Source organism: Molothrus aeneus, chromosome 5, assembly GCF_037042795.1.
Source record: "Molothrus aeneus isolate 106 chromosome 5, BPBGC_Maene_1.0, whole genome shotgun sequence".
Classification (NCBI taxonomy): Eukaryota; Metazoa; Chordata; class Aves; order Passeriformes; family Icteridae; genus Molothrus; species Molothrus aeneus.
The window spans coordinates 27,971,471-27,996,191 of NC_089650.1; the positions used below are offsets into that span (position 1 = coordinate 27,971,471).

A 24,721-nucleotide genomic window follows, 5' to 3' on the forward strand; every position below is an offset into this window, starting at 1 on the left:
CATATGAAACTGAATCTTACCTTTTGGTCTTGCAAGTTTCTAGGACCTGTATTCATTTTACAAGATATGTTTTGACAGTGCCTTGAGAGGCAACTGTTGATAAAATTACCCAGAGAGTTGGAATATCAGAGAAGTTTTGTCAATGTGTATTGCAGGTGATTTTTGAAGATGAACAATAATTTAGAAAAATAAACTAATATCTAAAGCACTCAATTATTATTCTTCTTACATGGAGTAGTTTTGGAGTAGTTTTATGTTTAAATTTCTAGGTGACCTTAGTAACCTATTGTGTTGATTATTTTCATAGGAAATGGCTTGCTTTAAGATTGCAGTTCTGCAAAAAGTGCTAGACAATAGTGTGCCATTGTCTGAGCTAGAAGTGGCCAATAAGCAGTACAATGCATTAACTGCTAAATACAGAGAGATGTTACAAAAAGATAATTTGCTTGTGCAACGGACAACAAACATGGAACACATGGAGGTAATGTTTGTGTTACATTTTAACCCTAAGAGGAAAAAATGGGCAGACAGAAACGCATTTCCTTTTGGTTCTTTGTTTATTTGTTTGTTTGCTCTTCAAACTAAGCTTTGGATATGTTCTCACAGAAATTATTTTTAGTTCTTTGATTACTAAAATCAGACAGGCAGGAGGAATGTTTGCTATCATCTTCAGTTTTGGAGGTCATAAGGAAAGTAGAATGAATGTAAGCACTTTGAAAGCTTACTCTCAAAGTATGTGCTCTTACTACTTTCCAGCTTTCCCAGGAATGAAATGTTTAGTTCCAAAAAGAGTAAAGCATTTAATTTCACTTCATAAAAGATGCCAAAGATTGTTCATAATGTACTTGCAAAATATTGTAGGTACTGCAAATATTTAACTCTTCTTGTGAAACTTTTATTCTGAAGTAAAAAGGAGTTTCTTCTCAAGAACTGTGAAGTTTACTTCAAAGATATGTTACTTCCTCTCACTTTTCACGGGTGGTAAAGAATGAAGGACTCCTATGTCTATTTTATGGAATTTTGTGCATATGAAAACTTGCATTACCTATTTCAGCATCTTCCTAGAGCTAGAGAATAATATATCAACTAAAAATGTGTCCAGAAAACTAAAATTGAAAATTATTATGAAGTATTCAATTTGTTTTACTGGTTCATGTACTTGTATTTGGTTAATTTGTTGTACTGGTTAATGAAATTTGTATTTCTATTTGGAGTAGTGAAGGAACGTTTACAAAAGTAACATTTGGCGTCAGATGCCTAAAAGAACTAAAGAAATGTGATCTGTCTCAAAGAGGTATTTGTGTGCAAGATGAAGTATTCTTTGTGGGATGAAGTACTCCAGAAGTATTTCTTTCCCACTGCTAATGAGGTGCTCAGTATGACAAAGATTTTCTCATCTAATTCTAGCCACTGTAGGAATCACAGTTGCTGGTAATAAATACTCACACTATTGACTAGCTGTGACAGGAAGATACAGAGGACAAAGACTAGTATTTTTACACTTGACAAGCATATTACACTTTACAACATACAGTCTTCTGTTGCTATATATGTAGCTTATAGGTCACACAAAAGTAAAGTCTGTTAATCTAAAAGATTTCGTAGATACTAAAGATGAAATCTGCTACAATGAAATAGTTTGCTGTTCTGTTGTAACTTTTCTGTCATATAGCGTGAGAATGAATCCTTGAAAGCACAGATAACTGCACTGAATAAGGAACTGGAGATCACAAAAGAAAAACTTCACACTGTAGAACAAGCTTGGGAGCAGATGACTAAACTGGGCAAGTATGAAAGTTATATTGCAACATTAAACACCAAATGGTATATCCTGTATAAAAGTAATACTTTAAAATATTATAAAATAGATGTGTCTTAAAATAATAAAAATAAAAAAAATCATAATTATTTTATGTCTTTCAGTAGTGATGTCCATTTTCGTGCTGAATTTTTTTTGTTTGTAAGTTTCATTTCACTAAAAGCAAGTTCAGTATTTTTCTAATGAAACTCTTCCACTTTGACTTTCTTAGGTTATTGAGTCAAGAGTTTAAAAGCTTTTAATGCAACATCACCTGATTTTTTTTTTCTTAATATTGTCTAACTTGATTGTCAGTCATGGTGTTTCAGAGTTTGTTAAGACAGTTGAGTTCATTTTGCTGGTTTCATGCCTTGTAACAAAGTATTCTTTCCTAATGGGTGGGGTTTCTTTGTGTAGATTTCATTCCCATTATTCAGCCCTGTTTCTTCTACAGATTTTAAATTAAATTTCCTGAAGGTTTGCCAGTTGTATTAAGCATAAGGTGAAAGACTACATTAAAAATAGCTATCAGTCTCAGTAACCATGGTTGCAAATACATGCATTCATAATTGGTAGTAGTATTTTATTCAAATTACGTACTTTTTAAACATGAAGTAAGGCAAGATAACCATGCATCCAGATGCACAGATGTTAAAGTTTACTTGACACAGATAAAGCAAAACTCCTTTTTGGTTTCATGGTGGAAATAATTTTCATAGTTGAATCAGTTTGTGTATGTCTAAATTTAAATATTTTTTCTTGTAGGGGATGACAATGCCATGGACAACGTCACAAAAGCAATAACCAACAATGAGATTTTGTCCATTTCTAAGAAAATCACAATGTTGGAAATGAAGGAGCTAAATGAAAGACAGAGAGCAGAGCATTCACAACGCATGTATGAACACTTAAGGAGTACTGTAAAGCAAATAGAAGAACGTAATTTTGAATTGGAAACAAAATTTGCTGAGGTAAATCTGCTGAGATTTAGCAACCTAATTTGATACATCTTAAAAACATATTTTTGAGCTTTTCAAAAATTATTTATATCAATTTGTGTCAATAAATTAAGTGTATAAATAAACTTATGATGCAAAACATGGTTTTGTAGCCTTTAAGAGCTGCAATTTTGCATATGAGAGACATTGGTAAAAATAGAACTAATTATTTTGTCAGTAGTTTATTTTAAAATTTAGTTGATAATACAACACATGATGAGCATCTTGACAGATAGTTTCCTAGTTTTGTCAGTGGACTGCAAGAAAAAAGTCTGTTTCAACCTTGTTATTTGTTTTGTCTAATCCATATGATCTCTTTTCCTTATAATTTTTTCATTATAATTACCAATTATTCAAAAAAAGGTTAGAACTTTACATCACTTGTGCAAATGATAGTGTTGTGATTCTTTTACAGACTGGCTACATCCTATGCCACACATTGTCTATAGTACAGAAATAGAAGTCATGTGCCATTGAAGCTAATGAAGCTCAGTATTCCTGGCCTATCGGTCTTAAACTTGTTAGGTTTTTTCATCTGCACTGTTCATTTTTGAATTTTTTATAGAAATTTATTTTTTGCTAGCAGGAGACTTTATTATAGTTACTACAATAAATTTATTTATAGCAATTGTACAGATTTGTTCTTGTGACACTACTGGTCTATAATTTAAGCACAAGGGCTGAAAGAGAATAATTGATAGGAATGAAGATAGATTGTATTAATTTCCACTCCTTGTCCTTTGCTAGAGTGTAGTCTATTTTAGATTGCTGTTGGGTGACTCCCTGTTTCTCTGTTGTTTTAGTTATGTTTGTTACATTGTTTTGATTTGATTTAATCTGGGAGATGGAGTAACTGAAAGTGTATAAAGCTTTTCAGCAGCAGCATCGCTGAAGCTTTTCTGATGGGATGAGTTATTTTATTTCTATAAGGAATGCTTTAGGTGATGCACCCTAGTGTCACATTTTTCATATTCTTTTTTGTATATATTATTTGTCTTGTGATAGTTTTATACTTTAGGTCTGATGGTCTTCCTCCATTCTGAGGAGAGTAAGACAGTAAAAGACAGTATATAAATATATAGGACTGTTCATTTCCCAAAGTGTTTAAAGTCTTTTTTTAAAATTTGTTTTTATTTTTCATTTTAGTTTAGGAGCAAGTTGCAGTAATCGTTTTAAGAAAATTCACTAATAAAAATTGTATTTAGTTTAGAATCCTTTTCTGTGCCAAACTGTGTATCCATTGCTATGTGCATGAAATCCTGCAAACAAAAAAGATGTTTAAGCAGAGAGTAAGGGAAACTGGTTTTTGAACACAACCTCATCACAGTTTAACTGTGTTTTGTAATGAAAAATTGTAATGAAAAAGAAAAAATACTTTTGGTGCTCCTATTTCATTGCTGAGTTTGAGCAGTTATGTGCTTAGGATACCATTTTGTTCGTTTGTTTTTGGTTTTGATTTTTTTAAGCTCACCAAAATCAATCTTGAGGCACAGAAAGTGGAACAGGAATTAAGGGATGAACTGTCAAAGAGTGTAAGTAAGGCAGTAAGTGATGCAGATAGACGACAAATTATGGACCTAGAGAAGCGTGAGATGGAGCTCAAGATTGAAGTATCAAAGTAAGTCTTGCATTTACAAATTTTGAATTAAGTAGGTTCAGAAATGTGTGAAAATTCGGGCATACTAGCCTTACATGATACACTACTTGTGTATGACTTACATGCAGTTTTCAATGCATATATACATGCCAAATTTAGTGTTGAAAATGAAACATTTAATTCCTGACTATAAAGAATGCAATTTGTTTCACTTTAATTTGAACAAGGAATTAAGTGCTGGCTGGGATAGATAGGGTAAGCATGCAAGTACATACTTATACTAGTATTTTTACACTAATTAAAGTTGATTTTGTTTCTGTGCCACAACCCCCGTTCTGTATATGAAAATCTCGTAGAACTAATTGGAAAGCAGTTCTTTCTTTGAAAGACTCATATCTCAAACATTAAGGTACCATAGGAGGGAGGATTTCCATTTACTTAGAAGAGATTAACTTTGCAGAAATTGGAGCTTTTTAGCTATGTTGGTATGAACATTTGTCTTTGAGTAATTAATGTAATCCTGTTATATGCCTAAACCAGAAAAATCTATTGGGATACTTGCAGTGATTTTTGGCACTGCAAGTAAGTTATTAAATTTGGGGAAGCAGAGAAGGGAATTGAGAATGAAATGTTTTGAGCATTTATAAAATGTTGAGTATTTATATCCTGAAGTAGGAGAGAAATAGAGGACAGAGATGATTAGGTCAGGTAAAAAACCCATGTCATTATTTTCCTCGAATAGGTTACTGCTAGTAAACTTCTGTATAGTGTATAAGAAAATGTCCTGTGAAAAAGTTGAGAGGCAACACAGAAGAATTTTCTTAAACAGAACTCTTAAGTAGTAGAGAAGAGTATGCTGAAATGAATGAAATCCAAATATGTTTTGATATGAGGAAACATAACTTTTCTTAGTATCTTCTATGTAGAAAAACATAATAGGTTATTCACTGGTTTCAAGTGACACAATACTCTTGTTTTCCCTGGAAGGTTAAGAGAACTGTCTGATGTAGCACAAACACAAGTTGAAGCTCTGGAGGCACGCCAGCAATACAGAGATAAAGAAGTGGAATATCTTAGAATGCAAATTTTAGATTATCAGGTAAAATTTAACCTTTATTAAAACTGCACTTTGGATTCTTTTTTCCCTGGAGTGAGAAGAAATGAAGTAATTTTGCAATGAATTAGAAAACATCAAAAGTATTTCAGAAGAATCTTAGCAAGCTAGTCCTTGTAGTGCCCATACCCTTTCAAAAGTTCCATATTACATTAATTATTCCCTTCTCTATTTACTGCATTCTAGCTGTGCAGCTATTACAGATGCTGACCTTTTTCCATATTGTTTACATAATATTCATTCTTGTATCATCAATAGCTCATGGTCAAGGAAAAACTCATGGTGAGGAAAGTCTGATCATTTTTCACAAGCAAGAAAGTACTTGTAAATATTGAAGGTTTGCAACAGGTTTACTGTTTTGTTGTTAGCTAAAACAATTTATTGGAATTTGGTTTCACATTATAAAATGGTTTGAGACCTTAAATCCAATACTTGTGTCAGGTTTAACATTATCATATTTTCTAAGTTTAGGTACATATTTCTTCCTCAGTTTCTGGTATTTTGGAAAGACACCATTCTTAAGATAAGTATCTGAAAAGGTGTACTTCTAAAATGTGGCTGTAGAAGCAATAGTGGAAAAATTAAAAGCCTGTTAGAGGCTGATTCTTACTCTTCTCTGTGGAATAATACACACAATATATAACACATATATATTAAAAATAGCTTGTTTTTGTTTATGTATAAACTGGGTTAACATATTCTGCATTAAAATGAAAAATAAATTTGTTCTATCAATTTTGTTCTTAGGCACAGTCAGATGAAAAAGCAATTATTGCAAAACTGCATCAAGATATTGTAGCTCTTCAAGGTAGTCAATCTGTTGCTGTAGACCAGTTGGAGAAGTTTAAGTTGAAACTCCAGAAGATGGAGATCCATAATCTACGTTTGGAGCAGAAGCTTGATGAGAGAGATCAAGCCTTATATTTTGCCCGACTTGAAGGAAGAAATAGAGCCAAACATCTCCAACAGACAGTTCAGTCTTTGCGGCGACAGTTTAGTGGTGCTCTGCCTTTAGCACAGCAAGAAAAATTCTCTAAAACAATGATTCAGCTACAGAATGACAAACTGAAGATCTTGGAAGAAGTTCAGTATGCCCAGCAGGAGCGTAGAAATGCAGAAAACAGAGCTTTAGAGCTGGAGTTGAAACTGAAAAGTTTAGAAGAATTAGTAAGCGCATTGAAGGATAGCAGAGGAGCTCAAAAGGTTTGTGATTTTATAGCTTTGAATAGCTTTGCTTATCTGATCTGCATTTAAATTTAGTTTCAGTTTAGTTTGTTTTCTAAATATATGTTTTAATGTAAAACTTACTGATTTCAAAATACACTGTTAGAATATGGGAATTGTCATATTTTGTTTTCTGTCAAAGTCAGTGGAGGTATATATACTAATTATCTGCTTTTGTGCCCAATTAAGGCACATAGGAACTAGATGCTAACTATAATTGCAGTTATATTAAATTGAATTAAATTATGAATCTAATTAAATAATGAAATAAATGAAATACAAACTAGCATTCTGAAGTTTTGTCCCATAAGCTTGCAGTGAAATCTTCACTTCAGATCCATGTGTTTTTTAAAAAAATCCAGAGGCAGTAATTTAGACAGTATGGTTAGAAATGTTACTATGCTTATGTAAATTTTGCTTAAGTTTATTTTGCAACTGTAAGCAATGCCGCCCTGAAATCTTAAGAATGTTTTCTCACTTCTCTTCAAGATCACTGTATGTTAGATATTATGGTTCTATCTGTTTTGACTAAAGTTGTCTGCATGTAAGCAATGCTTGTAATGCTCTGGGCATGTTATAGTTTTAAGTCAGTTTTCAAATATTTTTCTAGAGCATTTTGACAAAAGTATATCTGTTATTTTTAGTACATGTACATTTTTTTGAATACATACAGTTTTTAATGATTTTGAATTCTCTTGCTCTTTTAGAAAATACAAACCAAACTTCTTGCATACTTTTTTTTTTGTTCAGTCTGGACAGATACATAAGGTATAACTTCAATCATTTGAAAATTGTTTGCAATGCACTTTTGTCAGTGTAAGGGAAACCTGTTGCCTCTCCAGTTGGCTGCTGCACTTATCAGTCATTCCCCTTGCTGTTTCATACTCTTGTCATGCTTCCTCTCTCAAGACAAGCAAAGAAGCTTAAAAAGGCAGAGCATGTGTCTTCCAGTTAGTTTGAGAAGTTCCATCCTGCCTCAAAGCCAACGAGTGAAGCCAAATCTAGTTGGCCTGTGGTAAATTATAATATATTGTGTGTTATTCATTGCAAGGTAATTGTATGGCACATGAAAATGGAGGAACTCCATCTGCAGGAACTTAAACTCAGTCGAGAATTAGTCAAGCAAAAAGAAGAGGTGAAGTATTTGCGTAATATAATTTCTGAATATGAATGTACAATCAGTAACCTGGAAGAAGAAATTGTACAGCAGAACAAGGTATATATTCCTGCATGCTATTGAAAAAATATACTATTCCTTATTTTACTAATTGATTTTCTAATAGCTTTTTAACACAGGTGTTTATATCTTAGGTTTATAATCGTTTTAATAGCTTATTTGAATGTTTTACTTTTTGGTAACTCTTTTTTCAGTTGAAGTTTTCTATAAAATTCCCATTGCCTTCAATAAATAAACTACCTCTATCAAACATTTGTTACAGTTTCATGAAGAAAGGCAAATGGCTTGGGACCAGAGAGAAGTAGAACTGCAGCGCCAGTTAGACCAGTATGACCATCAACAAACTGAAATACTTAGCACAGCTTTAAAGGTACATGCACTAAAAGTAGGCACATAAGCATGTTTTTCAGAGCTGTCAGATTACATAAATATGAATCTTTCTGTGCAGTTTGAAGATGCTACAGGCTCAGTTCCAGACCCCAGTTTGCCAATCCCACAACAACTTGAGTTGGCTTTAAGAAAGATACAGGAATATATTCGAACAATACTGGAAACTAGGGCAACCTGCAGATCACTGGAAGAGGTAATTTAATGTATAAATTATAATTCAACGTGACAAAGTTTGTGTTTCCATATGCCTTTACTTTTTTTTCCCATGAAAAATATCCTTTTTAAAATGTCATTTAGACATGCTTAACACTCAGAAAATGTAAATAATATAATCATACCATGAGTAAAATGAAATATTTTTTCCATTGGAAAAAATCATACAGGAGAATTTTATAATGTTTTTATTAATCCATTTAGTAGGTTTTATTAATCCATTTAGTCTTTAGAATTTTATAATGTTTTATTAATACATTTAGTCTTGCTGTACAAAATTCAGTTGACTATGCATAGTTAAGTTTAGCAAGTGCTACAAAATACTTTTATCTTGGGTTGTTAAATTGCTACTCTGCTACACAAGAGACTTTGTGGTTCCTAAATAATTTGTAAAACACCAGCTTCTTCATTTGGTAGGACAAAAGGAGTTGTTTGAGTGTCATGTGCCAAGCAAATAATACATAATAATGATACATAGTAATGATATTCTAGGACATTTTAATCTAATAGTAATCCCATACAGACAGATCCCAGGACAAAGTGTTTTGTGTTTATAAGTATATTTAGAGAAATCTTTCTGGTACATTTCTTGAAAAGTGAGATCTTTTTGCAGTGTTTGAATTCTGGAAATGCAGAAATTGCCTTTTGTTATAGAAATTAGAAGAAAAGGAGACGGCTCTGTGGAAAGCTGAACAAAATGTTATATCAAGAGACAAAGTTATAAATGAATTAAGACTTCGATTACCTGCAACATCAGGAGAGAAAATAATTTCTGAATTAAGCAAACAAGAAGATGACCCAGAGTACCATCATGCCATTAAAATTGCTCATCAAACCATTGCAAATATGCAAGCAAGATTAAATCAAAAGGAGGAAGTGTTAAAAAGATACCAATATATGCTTGCCAAAGCAAGAGAGGTAGTTAAACCTTTTTTCTGAAATTTCTTCCATTTTCAAGTTGTTTTAGTTGATTCTTTTTTTCTCCTTGCTAGTGAAATCTAAAAATAAAAGTTTCTGATCTCACACAGAACAGAGACAATTACTTACTTTATAGGTTGAAAGTTCATATAGAATTTTTTTGCTTTTTAGAAATGTAAGTTTACTTAGTCAAGAGGCTATGTATATAATGTCTGTCTAGGATTTAAAGTAGTGTGACATGAAGAAAATTAAATTTCTGCTGAAGTGGTCTCAGTCTATTTTGTATATTTCTTTGGGATTTTTCAGTATTTGCAGCAAATCTCTGGATTGCATTGGCAGTGAATTTCAGAAGTACAAGAAAGACATACATTTATGTGTAACATTGTTCTTAAAGCATATTTTAAACAAAAGCATTTTTTAAAAGCATAAAAAGTGTATCTAAGAATACTTTATATTATTTAAGTATAATTCATATTGTTTTTTCTTTATATCCATAAAGTGTATTTTAAAACATAAATGTTTTGTCAAAGAGGTACTTCAAGACCAAACATGCATTGGTTTTAGATCAGAAGCACATTTCCAAAGCAGATTTTATCATCTTCACTTAGTGTACTTTGGTTAACACATGGAGCTATTTCTTTTGGGAGAAATCAAGGGGTTTTGTTTGGAAAACACCCAGAAGATGCAGTCTTAAAATGAGCCTGTTGTGCTCTGTGTGCTAGCATTCCATCCATGGGATCACACTATATTCCAAGGTACCTAAACTCAAAATGTACCTGGTATGGAAATTACTATCCGTACTGATAGTCACAGTTGGTGAAGACCAGCACCAACTGTTTTGTTCTTCAGCTTCTGTGCTGTTACACCACACTACTTGCTACTTAGTTTAAAACTCCAAGAGTTGATGTTTTTCCCCCAATAGTGTAAAAAGGAAAAAAGAAAATAATTTATTATAGTTAGAAGAAAAGAATTTAAAAACTTGCAGAATTAGAGGAAAATCTGGGGAGCATTATTGAGCAATGAGTGAGCAAACAACGTGAAGGCACTGCAGTTTCATAACTTTCTGTGATAATGTCCATCACTAGAGTTTTATTTTGAACTACCAGGAACAAGAGGAAATAGCAAAGAAGCATGAGGAAGACCTAAGAATTCTACACCAGAAGTTAGATTTGTACACTGAAAATTCCCTTAATAACTTCAAAGCGGCTGCTTTGGTGAGTCGTGTATTTGTAGAATTTGTGAAGTTGTTCCTATATTTTTTGCTTTGTTGCTGGAAAAAACAGTTTGGCAGTCAAAAGTGAGTAATAACAGGTGACAGGAAAAATAAAATGGTGATTGATTTATAATTGTTGCATTGTTTTTGAGAGATTTCACATGAGAGGCATTAGAAGTCAACTGTAACAAAACAGAGTTACGACCTCAGTATATATGGGCCCTTTGCATATCATTCTAATTTATAGAGAATTCTAGGGGAGGAAGTTATATATTGCTTTGTATTCTTCTCATTCAATGTGTGGTTATATTAAGCTAGTCCATTTCAATTCAAAATTCCTCTCTGCCCCTTATGATAAGGTGAAGCTTGTATTCTGCTGTATTCTGTTGATCATTAGATGTACAAAGCTCTTTTCAAACCAGCCTGACCCATTTCTCTGTGAACTAAGAATCACATCCCAGTAAATAAATGGTAGCTATTAATTCTTGATTATATTCAGGAATGAGTTAAAAATGCATCACTAATGCTAATATTTTGCTTAAAGCTTAAAATGTTTATCATTTGCATTTGTTGTGTTTTACAGGAATTAGGGAAAAAGACTTCTATGTCCCTATCCAACAGCAAATATTTTCATCACTTAGAGCAAACTGTAGCAGAACAGGATAATTCTCTTGCTTCACTTGTTGGAAAATTAAAGAAAACATCATCTGATTTGGAGAAACAAAAACAAATCACTATATTGAAAATCAATGAGTTTGAGACAATCAGAGCCCAGTAAGTTTTTTAACTATTAATATAAGGCACATTGGAGTGGTTCAAGTCAATTATGTATTGCTGCTTCAGGACTGATCTATCAAAATGAACGTGTTTTTGCTGACTTTAGGATTTAGCTGAAAAAAAAATCTCAAATGCATTAGTATAGTTGGCATTTGTGAGTTATTTTTAATCTCTAGCCCTTCACTGGGGCTAATACTGTGGCTTGGAAAAATGCTGTTTAGTTGTAAGCTTTGTGCCATTTAATGAAAAAGAAAGTTGTGTTTAAGGTACTGCATTACTTGCTGGCTTGTGTTCTGTCATTTTTCTCCCCATGACACATCCATTTGGGTTTACTGCTGAGCAAGTTTAAACTCATGAAAGTTTAACCCATGTTTAAAAGGAAAAAAAATATGATGCTTTCTTTACCTGTAAGGGCCAGGAATACAAATTAACAACGCTCTAATGTAATTTTGCTGACCTTCATGAATAATTCTCTTATTAAATGGGGGCTGCCTTTGTTGAGTCAGTCTTTCTTTGCTGTTTCCAAATCCAAGTGTCTTTTTCTTTAATAATAGTAATAATAATAATAGTAGTAGTAGTAATAATAATAATAATAATAATAATAATAATAATAATAATAATAATAATAATAATAATAATAATAATTGCTGTTGTTGTTGTTGTGTCCTTTGTGATTTATTTAGAGTTTGCTAACTTAATTATTACACTGTACCTTATTCATGCTTATTTTTTTATTAGGCTTCAAGAAAAGCACACAGTTGATGTGGAACAAATCAAAGAAGAAGCAAATGAACTGAGGAACATATTATCTCAGAAGGAGAAGGAATTGGCAAATGTTAAAGCTGAACTAGAGGTCCAAAAAGAAGCAAATAATAGAGCGCCCACAGCAACAATGAAAAACCTGGTGGAACAGTTGAAGAGGCAGTTAGCCATAAAAGAGAACCAGCACAAAGTTAGTCAACAAAAATTAATCTCTATGTCACTTAACGACTAAATTTTTCATAATGCTTAAGAATTCTTTGTATAGCTGAGCAGGAGATACAATATAACTGCATAACATGTCAGAGTAAAATATAACTGCCTTTTCTTGTTTTGTAGCAGCATCTTCACTTACAAAAAAACTTGAATTAATTATTTTCAGGCTTTGAGTAGAGCACTTCTAGAGCTCCGAGCAGAAATGACTGCCAATGCTGAACAGCAAATTATTTCTGCTGCGTCACAAAAAGAGGCATATATGAATGTGCAGGAGATTGTTGACAGAGAAACCAAGGGGCTTATGGTGAGTACTAGGTAATGCCATTGTACTGCTTTGTTGTGTTTTACAGCAGTTAGGGAAAAGGACTTCAACCTGAACTGGGGCCTTTGCTGACTTTTTTGTTTCCTTCCAGACACAGATAGAGGAACTGAATAATCAGATTACAAAACTTACAGAGAACCTTAAAATAAGTAAAAACAAGGAAGCTTTGTTATCTGATGAAAGGGATGAGTTAAACCAAGAGTTTCAGAAGAAAGAAAAAGCACTTGCTAAAATATTGAGGGAAAAAAAGGAAATAGACAAAGAAAATGAAGAACTGAAGAACCGGATTAGGAGGCTAAGCAGTAGCATTCAGGTAGAAGTGACTTTTCAAAGTATGTTTGATCTTGGTCAAGTTTCTGTATAGATGAACTGGTCTGGAGGGATGAAAGATTTAAGTATCTTATACTTGATTAAAAAATTTATTTTTTTTCCTAATCAGCCAGATTACATGTAAGCTGTTAGCTTGTTTCTTTGCCTCAGCTAAAAAAAAAAAAGAAATTATGTACTTCTTGAAATATGTTTGAAAGAGTCTGAGGAGTTGAATAACCACTTTCATAGCTTCTTGGAAAAATGATATTTTGTCTTCTTCCTGGCTCTCCTTATTTCTCCTTTTAGAAGAAAAATAAAGGATTTACGAAAGAGTCATCTATCTATTTTTTAAAATTCAGTTACTTGCTGCTGATTATTCAATTCAGAGGGAAAAGTTACATTCCAATATTTTAATAATTTAAAGATAATTTTAAAAATATCATTTAGGTTTTAAACTAATTTTAACAATTTGGAATAAAAATCCTTATTTTTTGCTTGGAGAAAAAAATCTCAGTAGTCACTAAACTTGAAGCTGTAAAAATTTGTAATTTTTCAGAGCAAAGCAGATGAACAAAATCTGATAGATGTGCTTCAAAAAAAAATTAAAAAGTTGGAAAGTGAACTTGAGAAAAAGTGTGAAGAAACAGAAAAAAAGGGTCTAAGAGAGGACAAGGTATGTGATATTTATATCATGGCTTTGAAAGAGCTGATCAGCTGAGGTCAAGGTTGTTCACCTCTCCCTATTTCTTCTAAAACCTACCAGCCAAACTTGATTAAAAAAAAGCAGTTTCATGGCTGCAACTTCTCATGTTTCCCATGCTCTTTGTTACTGCTCTTGTTACTTAGTATCTTAATGTTTTCCTGCCTTTTTCTAATGGATGTTTAATTCTACAAAATCTCAGAAAACTAAGATTTTTTTAGGTAGCGGTGAAATTGATTACATGAGTTCTGCCAAATGTCTTTTGTGAAATCAATGCAATAGTAAAAGCATAAAATACTGAGGAGCAAAAAAGTGAATCTTAAAAGGGATGGTGTCTCTATAAGTGATTGTTCTTGACAATTGGGATCTTCACATACAAGAAGTCTGAGTGATTAGAGTTAATTAATTAATTTATGTTAATTTATAAGTTTTTTGCTGGTTTCTTGCTGGTTACTATGTCAGTAACTAATTAGTGGCTGCTCATATTAGTTATTAAGTATGCTGGAATATTATATTATACTTGTGTAATGAGAGACTATTGATGTATGATGTGAAATATTACTCTACAACTGCACGTATGCTTTCAATTAATTTGAAATGTTTTAAATACCTGTTGCTTTGTGTCTTGAGGTATTTTTCTCAGATTTGGCATGCATTTTTCCTTTTTTCCATGATTTTCCTTTCATTCCATCGCTTCATAGCAGCAACTGTTTAGAACAAAACCAGAAAATGAAGTACAGGGAATAACCAGAGAAAGAAAAATTCCAACTAAAAATAAACAAAGAAAACCCCAAACCAAACCAAAAATTTCGTACAGGAATATTGACTGTGATTTTTCAGTAGCCATTTGTGATTCTATTGGTTCAGGTTTTAACCAATGTATAATTTATAGTTACTGACTTATTAACTCTAAGTAGAGATTACATTTCTTGTAGGAAAAAAAAAAGTTCTGCAGCAGGGGCAAGCAAGCCCTTGGTGAGTTGTAGAAGACAGATCTGTTGTAAATTGCCATACAAAAAACCTACTTTGTCTTAAATCTAATGTGTAATTTGAAGTAAAAGGACACATTGCAGTAGCACCTCTAATTTCATGAAATGCTTCACTTATTTTTTTGTAAAATGAATATTAAAATCCAAGTACAAATTTGGTAGGAGCAATCAACTGCAGTAGCTTTATCCACCAATCACAGCAATGTATCCAGCTGAACCTGCTACTTAACTATGGCAAATAAAATATGCCTGCTATGGCTTCCTGGTTTGATCTGATAAATGAAGAATATATCATTCTTAGTTTTCTAATGTGTTTGCTTGTTTTGCTGTAAGAGAAGAAATCAAAGGGGAATACAGAATCTCTTTATGTTCTTCACAGACATCCAAGGAGGAAATAATTAGATGGGATGAAGGTAAAAAATGGCAAATCAAAATGGAAGGATTGCGGAACAAACTGAGGGAAAAGGAAAAAGAAGCAGATGCTTTATCCAAACAGTTGAATACATTGAAGGAAATTTATACCAAGTGAGTTGGTTTTAATTGATTCAGCTACAAAATAATGACATAAGAGAAATCCAGACATGTTTGACATACAGTAATTATTGCAGTTTGTTACGTTTATAAGATTGATGGCGAGAATTTGACACTGCTGTTGAGACTAAAAGGATTAGTTAATTTTCAAGCAGCAGGCTGCTGACTCTTCTAGTACCCTTTCCCTTTTGGAAGCCAACTACCTTCATTTGAAGAAAGTGTCCTGAGATAAAATTAATTAAGTCCTTTATTAAGCTTCCTGGTTTGGCATTCTATGATTCTCATAAAGGAAATAACAGCTTTATCAAGACAGTCTGTTTCTCACAGTGGTGTTATTTAATCAGGTTGCTAGGACTGGATACTTGCAGTGTTACTGCAGTAATGACAGTTCTAGGAGTGTGAGGTGGAAGCCTTTTCAGGAAACAACCATATGTCCATATGCTCTGCAGATGTTTACTTCAGTGAAGTAATGGCAAGATTTTACTGATAGAAGATGTGGTGGTGGTGATTGTAGCTGTTTGTAAATTGTGATTTGAAACTGCTTCAAAATGGCTCTTATTCTTAGCAAGCCTTGCCTGAATTTCACATAGAACAAGGCAAGAATAACAAGTGGTTTATGACGGGCATGATACTGACTTAACGTCCATTGGTTTTTTTTGGGCTTTGAGTTGAGATTTTGGTAAGGCTTTAGTGTCTATACAGTAACCTTATTAAATAGAAAAGGGGGTGTGGTTCAGTTGGCAGATAAAATGCAAATGTGATTCTTTAAGACAGAAAATATTTTCTATTTAAGAGAGCAGTTTAGCAAATAAGCTTTAAAATGTAAATTTACTGGATGTTGCAGGAGTGAAAAAGAGAAAGTTGCTCTGCAGAAGAAACTGAAAACTACTGGTGTTACTGTTGACCGTGTTGTTGGAGTAAGAGCCACAGAAACTGAAAGAGAAGTGGAAGAACTAAGAAAACGGAATCTAGAGTTAGAAAATGAAGTTGCACACTTGAGGTGGGAGACTTTTTAAAAGAATATAAAATGTGAGAAGTCTAAATTAGTAAAAAAATTTGTGGAATGAGATAGTTTCTAATAAGCAAACTGTAATTCAAGAAAGAAGAAAGAAATAGGAATTTTAAAATTTCTTCTTAGAGTCCATGATGAGCAAACTTAAAAGTATTTGGGAGCAGTTGTGCATGTTCAGAGAATATGCAGCATTGGCTCATTATTCTAAAAAGCTAAATAATATGAAAAACATATGGCTTGTATTGTGAAAAAAATTAACTGCAGTTTAGAGTTGGTGAAAGTTACTGGAACTGCTAAGTGCAGTTAGGAAGTGCTTAACCAGTTGTCCACTATCACAGTGGATAATGTACCTGAGTAATAGAAACTGTATACATCTGAAAAGAGTGGATTCCTTTTGCCAAAGCAAGTATCTTCCATTCATTAGGATTAGTTGAAATATGGCCAATGTTGATTCAGAATAACTAGCTTAGAAACATCGGGAAAATCCGGTGTAGAAATCCAGAATTTCACAATGCTTTTACATTAAGGGGTGTTTTTCTATTTGTTTTGGCTTGATTCATTTTTTGATGTAGAACACTGCAAGCAATCCCACGAGACTCTGTTATAGAAGATTTACACTTCAAAAATCAATACCTGCAGGAAAAACTTCATGCATTGCAGAAACAGTGTTCAAGAGAGACGTTTTTGAAACCATCGGTAAGTTAATTATGTAACCATAGTACACAGAATACTACTTAGGAAAAGTTTTTGTTTTCTATTTGGTATTCTATGTCATTTAGCTGGTTTTATTTAAACGACAGTATCCTACAGCAGGATATGATATACTCAACTTCTAGTGGTTTAAAAGAAACCCAACAAACCAAACACACAAAAAAAAAACCCAAATCCCCAAAATTTAAAGTTTCTGTGTCCTACAGGTGGAAGATGAAATATTCAGCATCCTAGCATATGTGGAGAAATAAAAAAATAGCTTTTTAAACATGAGTCTGCAACTGAGAGACTACTTTTATATTACATACTGATTTAAAATTAATGATGCACAGAGTTTGGGGAAATACTGATCTTCATTTCAGTTGCATTAGGTGGTTTTGTCCCACTTTGATTTTTACAAGGCTGCTTACATTGCAAATTTTGCATTATTAAGTTTTCCGAATCTTTCAAGAATAGACTTAATAGATTTAACTAGTACATTCTAGTTTCCTTTATTTCCTGTTTTCTTTTACTATGTTCTGCTTTTCTTTCATGCTTCACTCTGTCTTCAACTTGACTCAGAGTACATGTGACCAAACTGAACTGACCAAGTCTGTTCCTATCACTGTCAGTAAACAAAAGTATCTGAATTTCCTTCACAAGAAATCTATTTCAAATAGGGCTGAAATCAAACATCAGACTAATAATAGAGTTACTGATGGCAGTGAAGTAGATGAGGACACAGGGATGCAAGCATGCATCCTGCCTAATGAAGTCCAGGAGGCTGCTGCAGATGTAAGCAGAGGAGGGTCTCCTGAAGAGCACCCTGAAGATGGTGAGAAATGCAAGGACACAGAGATTTCTAGGGAAGGACTGAAAACCAAAATTATAGCTGAAGCTGGTAAAGAGAACTGTGGTGAAAAAGAAGAAAATATAACCCAGCCTGAAAATGGAAAAGTTAATGAGAAACATGAAGAAGAAGAGCAGAAGCAAGAAATCTTCAAGCAGTCAAATGTCGATGAAGAAGAATGTATAGAGGAGCCTGATGCTGACAAAATGAGCTGCAATCAGTCTGATTCAGGGCAACCTCCTAATCAAGCTAATGACTGTGAAGCAGAGAAAATAAATATGAATAATGAAATGAATCAACACACTGCAGAGAATAAACAGGAAAATGACCCAAGCTGTACAGAAGGGATTGAAACTACCCCAGAATTTTGTGAAATGCCCGAGGTTTGATACTGTAGTGGCCCTCTAGCATTTCTTCAGTACAAATGATGTAGAAGTAGAATAGTTTGATCTTGATAATGCAGTGCTTTCCTATGCATGGTCTGCAGGGATATTGAAGTACTCACCAAATGGTCCATAAAGCAAATTTTATAACTTTCATGATAGCATGCATGTCAGCTTGCAAGTAAGCTACTGTCAATTCTAAAATTTTGATTCAGAGTTTACAAATAACCCTAAAGATACATGGAGCTAATTGATGTCTTTCATTCTTTAAGAGAGTTATGTTATTATTTACACTAAAAAAATGCTTTAATGAAGCAAATACTTGATTGCTATAGTTAGTGATAAAGAAATGAATCCAAACCACTGATTATTAAGTTATTAAAAGGTTTTACTCTTTACTAGTCAGGCATAATAATTTACTGTATCACAATGATTTCATTTGGCACTATTAAGTATGCAAAGCTGTCTTTGTGTAGTTGAAATCACTATCCTCCATGGATAGACTTAAGATTTTGGGAACTAACAGATTCAATGAGAGTTACATACTACTATTCCTGGCTTGCTCTCTGATCCGTTTGACATAATTGAAATTTCTTATGACATATGCACTATTTATTTACAAAACTATCAGAGTATACCCTTAAAATTAGGTGCTATTCCCAGGTAGAGTGTCACAGCTTACTTCATTCAGTATCTTCTTTATCTTTTAGTCTTTGAGGTTTACTTCTGCAGAATAGTTTGAGAAGTAATTTTGGTTTGACAAAATGTTTACTGATTTATACTGATCTGTAAACTTCCCTTAAAGGTTAAGCAAGTTTAAGAAATGTAGGAGAAGTTGGTAAAGACAAAGCAGATTAGATCAAAACTGGTAATAATGCTTTCTTTTTTAATTTCTGTGAAAAATACTAGTTTTCTGTTGCTCTTAATCAGCTACAACTGATAGTTGTATTGAATTAGTACATTACCACTTAATAATAATTTTTCCCCCTCTTTTCTCAAGACATCAGGAACAGGATCAAGTGATCAGTATCGAAGAGAAAAAGAAAAGGAAAATATAAGATTGTCATCTGAAAACATTGAGCTAAGATTCCAACTAGAGCAGGCCAATAAAGATTTGCCAAGACTAAAGGTAACATCTTCTTACTTTAGTCCCCTTTACCCTCACACTGGTCAGGGAATTGCTTACAAAGACATGGATATTTTTTCTGTATGTACTGTAAATTTTTCATGTGTTTACAGAAGATGAGATGGTTGAATAGCTAGTAGAAATAATGGAAAATGTCATTGAGATGGGAAATTGCTTTCGCTTAAATTTTTCCAAGTAAAACCACTGCAATTTTGTTCACCAGTTTTTCACCTCAATTTGAGATCTAAGTTGCTTATTACTTTTTTTTTTGTTTCTTTGTAGGACCAAGTAGACGACTTAAAAGAAATGTGTGAACTTCTCAAAAAAGAGAAAGCAGAAGCTGAACGAAAGCTGAACAGCATTAGAGGGGTGAGTGTTCTAACTTTCATCATAAGTAAATGAAAAAAAAAGCAGCTAAGTATTATTGAAGTGAAATAATTTGGAATCAACCAAAACGAAACAGGAATTGTTCTTGTTTATTTTATTGACAAAATGCTATAATGAATTAATGACATTAAGTTAACAGGACCATTAGAATGACTATTAAATATTTGCATTATCATGGCCTTATTTTGTCATTTGCATTAGTTACCTTCAGAAGCATATTTGTACAATAAATAGCAGTTACAACCATAATAATGAAAATTATATTCATGTATTTATGTAAATGATTTGATGCAGGTGTAGAAAGGGTAAGTTACTGTTAACGAAGGGTTTTGTTTCTTGTGCTACAGAAGGTGACACAGCTAAATTTTACCCTAGCTATTGTCAACTCCCCTAATAGAATAGTATTTCCAAAGTTAAAGGGAAAAATATATAGTTCTTTTGTCACGTTAATTCAGCAGAAGGAGGGTTGCTAAAAAGGGCCCTCTTTTCTTTCCTCAAGCTTCCAGCCCAGCATTTTTCCCCAATGCCCCCAACAGTAATTGCATGGTCTGTTGGATTGGGGAATTTTTCTAAAGAAAAGCTAAATAAATTAAGTAGTTCTTTGATTTATTTTCCTAATGTTTCAGTTTAGCTCACAAGTACAGCAGATTTTGACACTTAACTGCAGCCCTTTAGGGTAAGGTAGAAAATGAAGGAGTTCATTTGTTGATTTGAGGAATGAATAAATCATTAGATATTTTGGAGAGGTAAGTATGCTGGAAATTCTAGGGTTCAAGTCATATCAAAATAAAGCATCTTTTTTCCTATAAATGTGAATTGCAATGGGAAAATTAGCAATAAGGTAAGATTTGGAGTATCTCAGAATGTTAAGATGAACTATTTTCTCACTTTTACTTTTTTCATTCCCTCCTCTGTAGGGTGGTAGAAGTGGAAAGACAGTCCCAGAACTGGAAAAAACAATTGGCTTAATGAAAAAGGTTGTAGAGAGAGTCCAAAGAGAAAATGAAGAACTGAAAAAAGCTCCAGCTGTGGTTTCTAATGAGAAATTACTTGGTCTTGAGCAGGAAAATGAGAGGCTAAAGGTACAGATTTAGTAACTATATTTAGGTAACAGTTTATATGCAAGTTAGTAACAAAATGGAGTAGCAAGCCTGTTGATACTGACTGGCACAAAACTGTTTTGAAAATACCAGTTATGAAATATATAGAACAGAAAGGCAAAACTTCATATTAGCGTAATATACTGCACAGTTAAGGGTACTTTGTACCTTAAGGATATATTTAACTGTGTGATAAAATGTTCACTGTGCTAAGTAGCTGTAACTGTGCTGTGCTTTAAAAATGGAAATCTGAAGTCTTCTACTAAGTTATGTAAATGTGTTTTAACAAATTGTTTGATCTTTAGTCTGAAATGGAAAAAACGAAACTTGATCTGGAGGGCCAGCTGAATGTGCGTTATGAATCTAAAACCAAAGGAATGGAAAAACTCATTACTGAAAATGAGAGACTGCGTAAAGAACTGAAAAAGGTATGATCATTTTAATCCATCCCCTTATTTCCACTAGGCACTGGTTATGGTAAGTATACGTTTTTTATTTTCCTTAATGGTTGATATAACACTGATATTGCCATGACAGTTTTATCTCACTATATGTGGAGAGGAGATATCCAAGGACAAGCCCAAGACCAAATCTGGAAGTTGTAGTGCTAGTAATCTTGGATGCAATTTTCCTCTACATCAGCACTGACCCTCTCTCACCGTCGTTTGAGATGCTTCCTGTGAGGTTAAGTATTCCATAAAGCTTTGCTTTTATTGAACAATAGGAAGCTGACAGTGGAGAGAAGCTACGGATAGAGAAGAATAACTTGGAGATATTAAATGGGAAGTTAAATGTTCAGCTGGAGGAAACCATTAAGAAGCTAAATTTGGCTGAGAGCCAGTTTGATGGAGCTGACAGCAGAAACTGGAAGTCCATTGTAACAAGGTAGGAATTGAGAATGTAATAAGAGGACAGAAAAATGATACAATGCTTATGCTATTGAGAGAAATAAAGAACCTGTGTTCTGTGTAAGGATGGCAGAGAGCAAATTTTTGGTAAGAAATACTTAGTCCTGGACTCCTGGATGACTTCAGGGTGAAGTAAGTTGATGTGTTGCAAAGTACTCTTTAATAAACGGAAATGGAAGGTATCTACAAAATCAGAACCTCTGACAGTAAACTTGTTAGGACATAATATCAGCTGGACAGGAGAGAGACTTGTCTAATTTCATCTTAGGTCAGATCACTGTTGATGTCCAAGATTTTACTCCCTTCCCGATCTTGCACTCCCACAGGATCCCTTGGAGGGTCTAGTGCTACTCTGACATATTGCTGAGCCATTTCTTGAGACTTCAAAAAACCATTTGGTTGGTTTTAAGCTTCCCCCGAACTATCCAGTGAGGTAAAATGTCTCTATGCAAGGCCAGATGACAACCGTATTTTGTCTAAGGAGGGCAAAACCGACTGCAGGATAGGACAGAAGTAGCTAATGACTACAGCTAGAGAGGATATGAGCATGCAGTGAAGATCACAGGCCCTTAACAGCTGGCATATCGGCACAGCAGCATTCATACATTTATTCTTTTTGTTCTTCACCTCTTTTGAAAAACATTTCTACTTGGTTCTATTTAGTTGAGAGATACATAGTTATGTATAGGTACAAAATACATGGTCATGTTTAATTGTACTTGCCTATTTCAACTCATGTGAATAAAGCCATCTATTTGCATTTACTTTAACATGAATTTAAAGTAAGTTAATAACATAAGGACCTTACTAACCTAGAGAAGCTGCTTGGAGAACTTTAACATGCAATCCACCTCACCAGCACATCTACCAATGCATATACATGGTAACAATAAGTGTTTCTTAGGGCAGACAAAGGGGTGTCATCCCAGTGACCCTTCAGAAGACTCTGGCAGGTAGCAAGGTGTTGGACATTGTATTGCTATCTGAAAATCCAGATGGATTCAGATGGGAGATTGGGCTGTGTGACCTCTAGAGGTACCTTACAACATTTCAAATTCTACACAAACCTTTTGGAGCTTTGTAAAGCTCAAAGCAAAATGGAATCTTCCTCAGACAGCTCTTCCTCCAGGGTAAACAATTTACTGCAGAATAGTTTTGGCCTTGGAGTCTTCATCTTCTCCATCTGTATTAACCCTTTTCTCAGTACATTTTCCATAAATTACTAAATCATTGAAAAAATACTTTCAAAGTTATAACACTGAAGTAAGATCCAACTAGTGTATATACTGAACCAGTATGTACACTTTTAGCAGCAGGTGTTTGGGGTTTATGTGCAATAGCATAAAAAGATTCCTGTCCCTTTTAATAAAGTGTAGGCACAAAAAGAGAACTACAGAAGTGTAACATCTAGAAAAGCCTTTATTTATTCAAGGATTAAAGGCGTGTTTCTCATAATGCTTATTTCAGAAAACTGTTTTTATAAGGCCAGTGGTTATTTCAAGGCCAATGCCCCAAATATATTTTAGGGTGTATTTTACAGCATTTATTCTCCTAAAGATATTTTAATCTCTGTTTCTGCGTAAGTATTAACTTTTGCTCTTATTCTTTCTAAATAAAAATACTGCCAGAATGCAGGAAACTAAGTTGAAGGAAATGGAAATAGATATTGCTAAAAAAACCCAAAGCATTGCTAACCTTAAACGGCTGCTTCAGGAAGCAACAGAACGTGAACACAATGCTGATAAAAATTTACAAGATCTAAAAGAACAGGTGAGTAAAATTAAGCTAGATAACTGTAAAAGTAGAATGCTTGTCTTTGTAATGTCTGTAGTGGCAGAATACTTGTTTTTTCTCCAATCCTTTACTTTTTAGGTTTTTTCAGTCATTGTTGCTATATTTACATATTTTAGCCAATTAATAAGGTTTACCATATATTGTCAATATATATTCTTGACTTGCAGTCAACTATTATTTTTCTACTGAGTTCTTCTGTTGGGTTTTTTACTATAGTTTCAGTGATCATATGAAAGCCTGTAGATGGATGCTTCAAAAGGTCTTACAATCTTTCCAGCTTGTTCTGCAGTGAGGTTGCTGCAGAGATATCCCTATTCCCTCGTTTGGTTTTTTGGTGGGGGGCAGGAGCATATTGAGTTCGCTATCCCAAACAGGATCCTCATTTCTCTTTCCAGTCTGCCCTCTCATGAGCAGTCTCTAGTAGTCTTACAAGTACTATTGTACATGTGGAGGAGTTAATGAATTTTGAACTCAGTAACCTTTGAACAAATGCATCACGTTTTGGCTTTTAAGTACAGAGGTGCAGTGCTAGAATTGCCCCTACATCAGCTTTCTTCTCCTTTACTTATATGCAGATGATTTACTTCCCCAGGCACCTGGTACTGGCCCTTCTCAGTGTAAGGTATCAAATACAAAACTTCCAATTTGTGAAGTCATATATATATATTATGTGAGGAAGTAGATGTGTTCAATAAATAGAACTTGGAATTGATTCCTGTAAAACCATTACTTTGTTAATTTTTCCCTGGTTTTCCTTTTCTAACATCAGTGTTATTAACATGAAGTGTATACCAGCAGCAAATTTAACAGAGATAGAAGTATTACTCTGGGAGCAACACAGTTTCCAGTTTCTTTCATGTCTCAAGTACTGATGAAGTGATGAAATCAAAGTTAACTACATTTCAAAAAACAGAGCCTGACTGTGTAGAAAAAAATAACCCAAATCCTTACCATGTTAGGTAGTAACAGAACAAAAACCTGTAATTGCCAGTAGCCTCATGCACGTTCATGAACTGTCACTGCATCTATTACCTGTATATAATCATATATTTAAACCACTATTGTGCTCCTGCATCTTCACCAGGCATCTCTTTCAGAGGCTCCCTCCCTCTCTGGTCATGGACCTCTTATAACTTAACTGCAGGTCACCCCTAGTCAGTGTACCCTCATTGGGGTTGGCATTGCAAATCACAGGCTTTTCATACAGTTTTTCAAAATGAACTGGG

The 24,721-nt window shown here is 33.7% G+C and overlaps 1 protein-coding gene across 2 annotated transcripts in view; it reads left to right on the forward strand.

The window, feature by feature from the left end:
* Positions 1 to 24,721, forward strand: part of CEP290 (centrosomal protein 290) — a 44,675-nt gene that overhangs the window by 17,668 nt on the left and 2,286 nt on the right. For both annotated transcript variants that reach the window (XM_066549628.1, XM_066549627.1), the window contains 25 exons: positions 308 to 481; positions 1,673 to 1,784; positions 2,564 to 2,769; positions 4,263 to 4,414; positions 5,381 to 5,492; positions 6,255 to 6,710; positions 7,783 to 7,947; positions 8,171 to 8,278; positions 8,357 to 8,491; positions 9,166 to 9,429; positions 10,536 to 10,643; positions 11,226 to 11,416; positions 12,158 to 12,371; positions 12,561 to 12,698; positions 12,808 to 13,029; positions 13,582 to 13,698; positions 15,094 to 15,239; positions 16,090 to 16,245; positions 16,830 to 16,953; positions 19,181 to 19,309; positions 19,589 to 19,675; positions 20,611 to 20,775; positions 21,099 to 21,221; positions 21,518 to 21,678; positions 23,330 to 23,471. In XM_066549628.1, the coding sequence (XP_066405725.1) occupies positions 308 to 481; positions 1,673 to 1,784; positions 2,564 to 2,769; positions 4,263 to 4,414; positions 5,381 to 5,492; positions 6,255 to 6,710; positions 7,783 to 7,947; positions 8,171 to 8,278; positions 8,357 to 8,491; positions 9,166 to 9,429; positions 10,536 to 10,643; positions 11,226 to 11,416; positions 12,158 to 12,371; positions 12,561 to 12,698; positions 12,808 to 13,029; positions 13,582 to 13,698; positions 15,094 to 15,239; positions 16,090 to 16,245; positions 16,830 to 16,953; positions 19,181 to 19,309; positions 19,589 to 19,675; positions 20,611 to 20,775; positions 21,099 to 21,221; positions 21,518 to 21,678; positions 23,330 to 23,471 (4,107 nt within the window). The remainder of the gene's footprint in view (positions 1 to 307; positions 482 to 1,672; positions 1,785 to 2,563; positions 2,770 to 4,262; positions 4,415 to 5,380; positions 5,493 to 6,254; positions 6,711 to 7,782; positions 7,948 to 8,170; positions 8,279 to 8,356; positions 8,492 to 9,165; positions 9,430 to 10,535; positions 10,644 to 11,225; positions 11,417 to 12,157; positions 12,372 to 12,560; positions 12,699 to 12,807; positions 13,030 to 13,581; positions 13,699 to 15,093; positions 15,240 to 16,089; positions 16,246 to 16,829; positions 16,954 to 19,180; positions 19,310 to 19,588; positions 19,676 to 20,610; positions 20,776 to 21,098; positions 21,222 to 21,517; positions 21,679 to 23,329; positions 23,472 to 24,721) is intronic.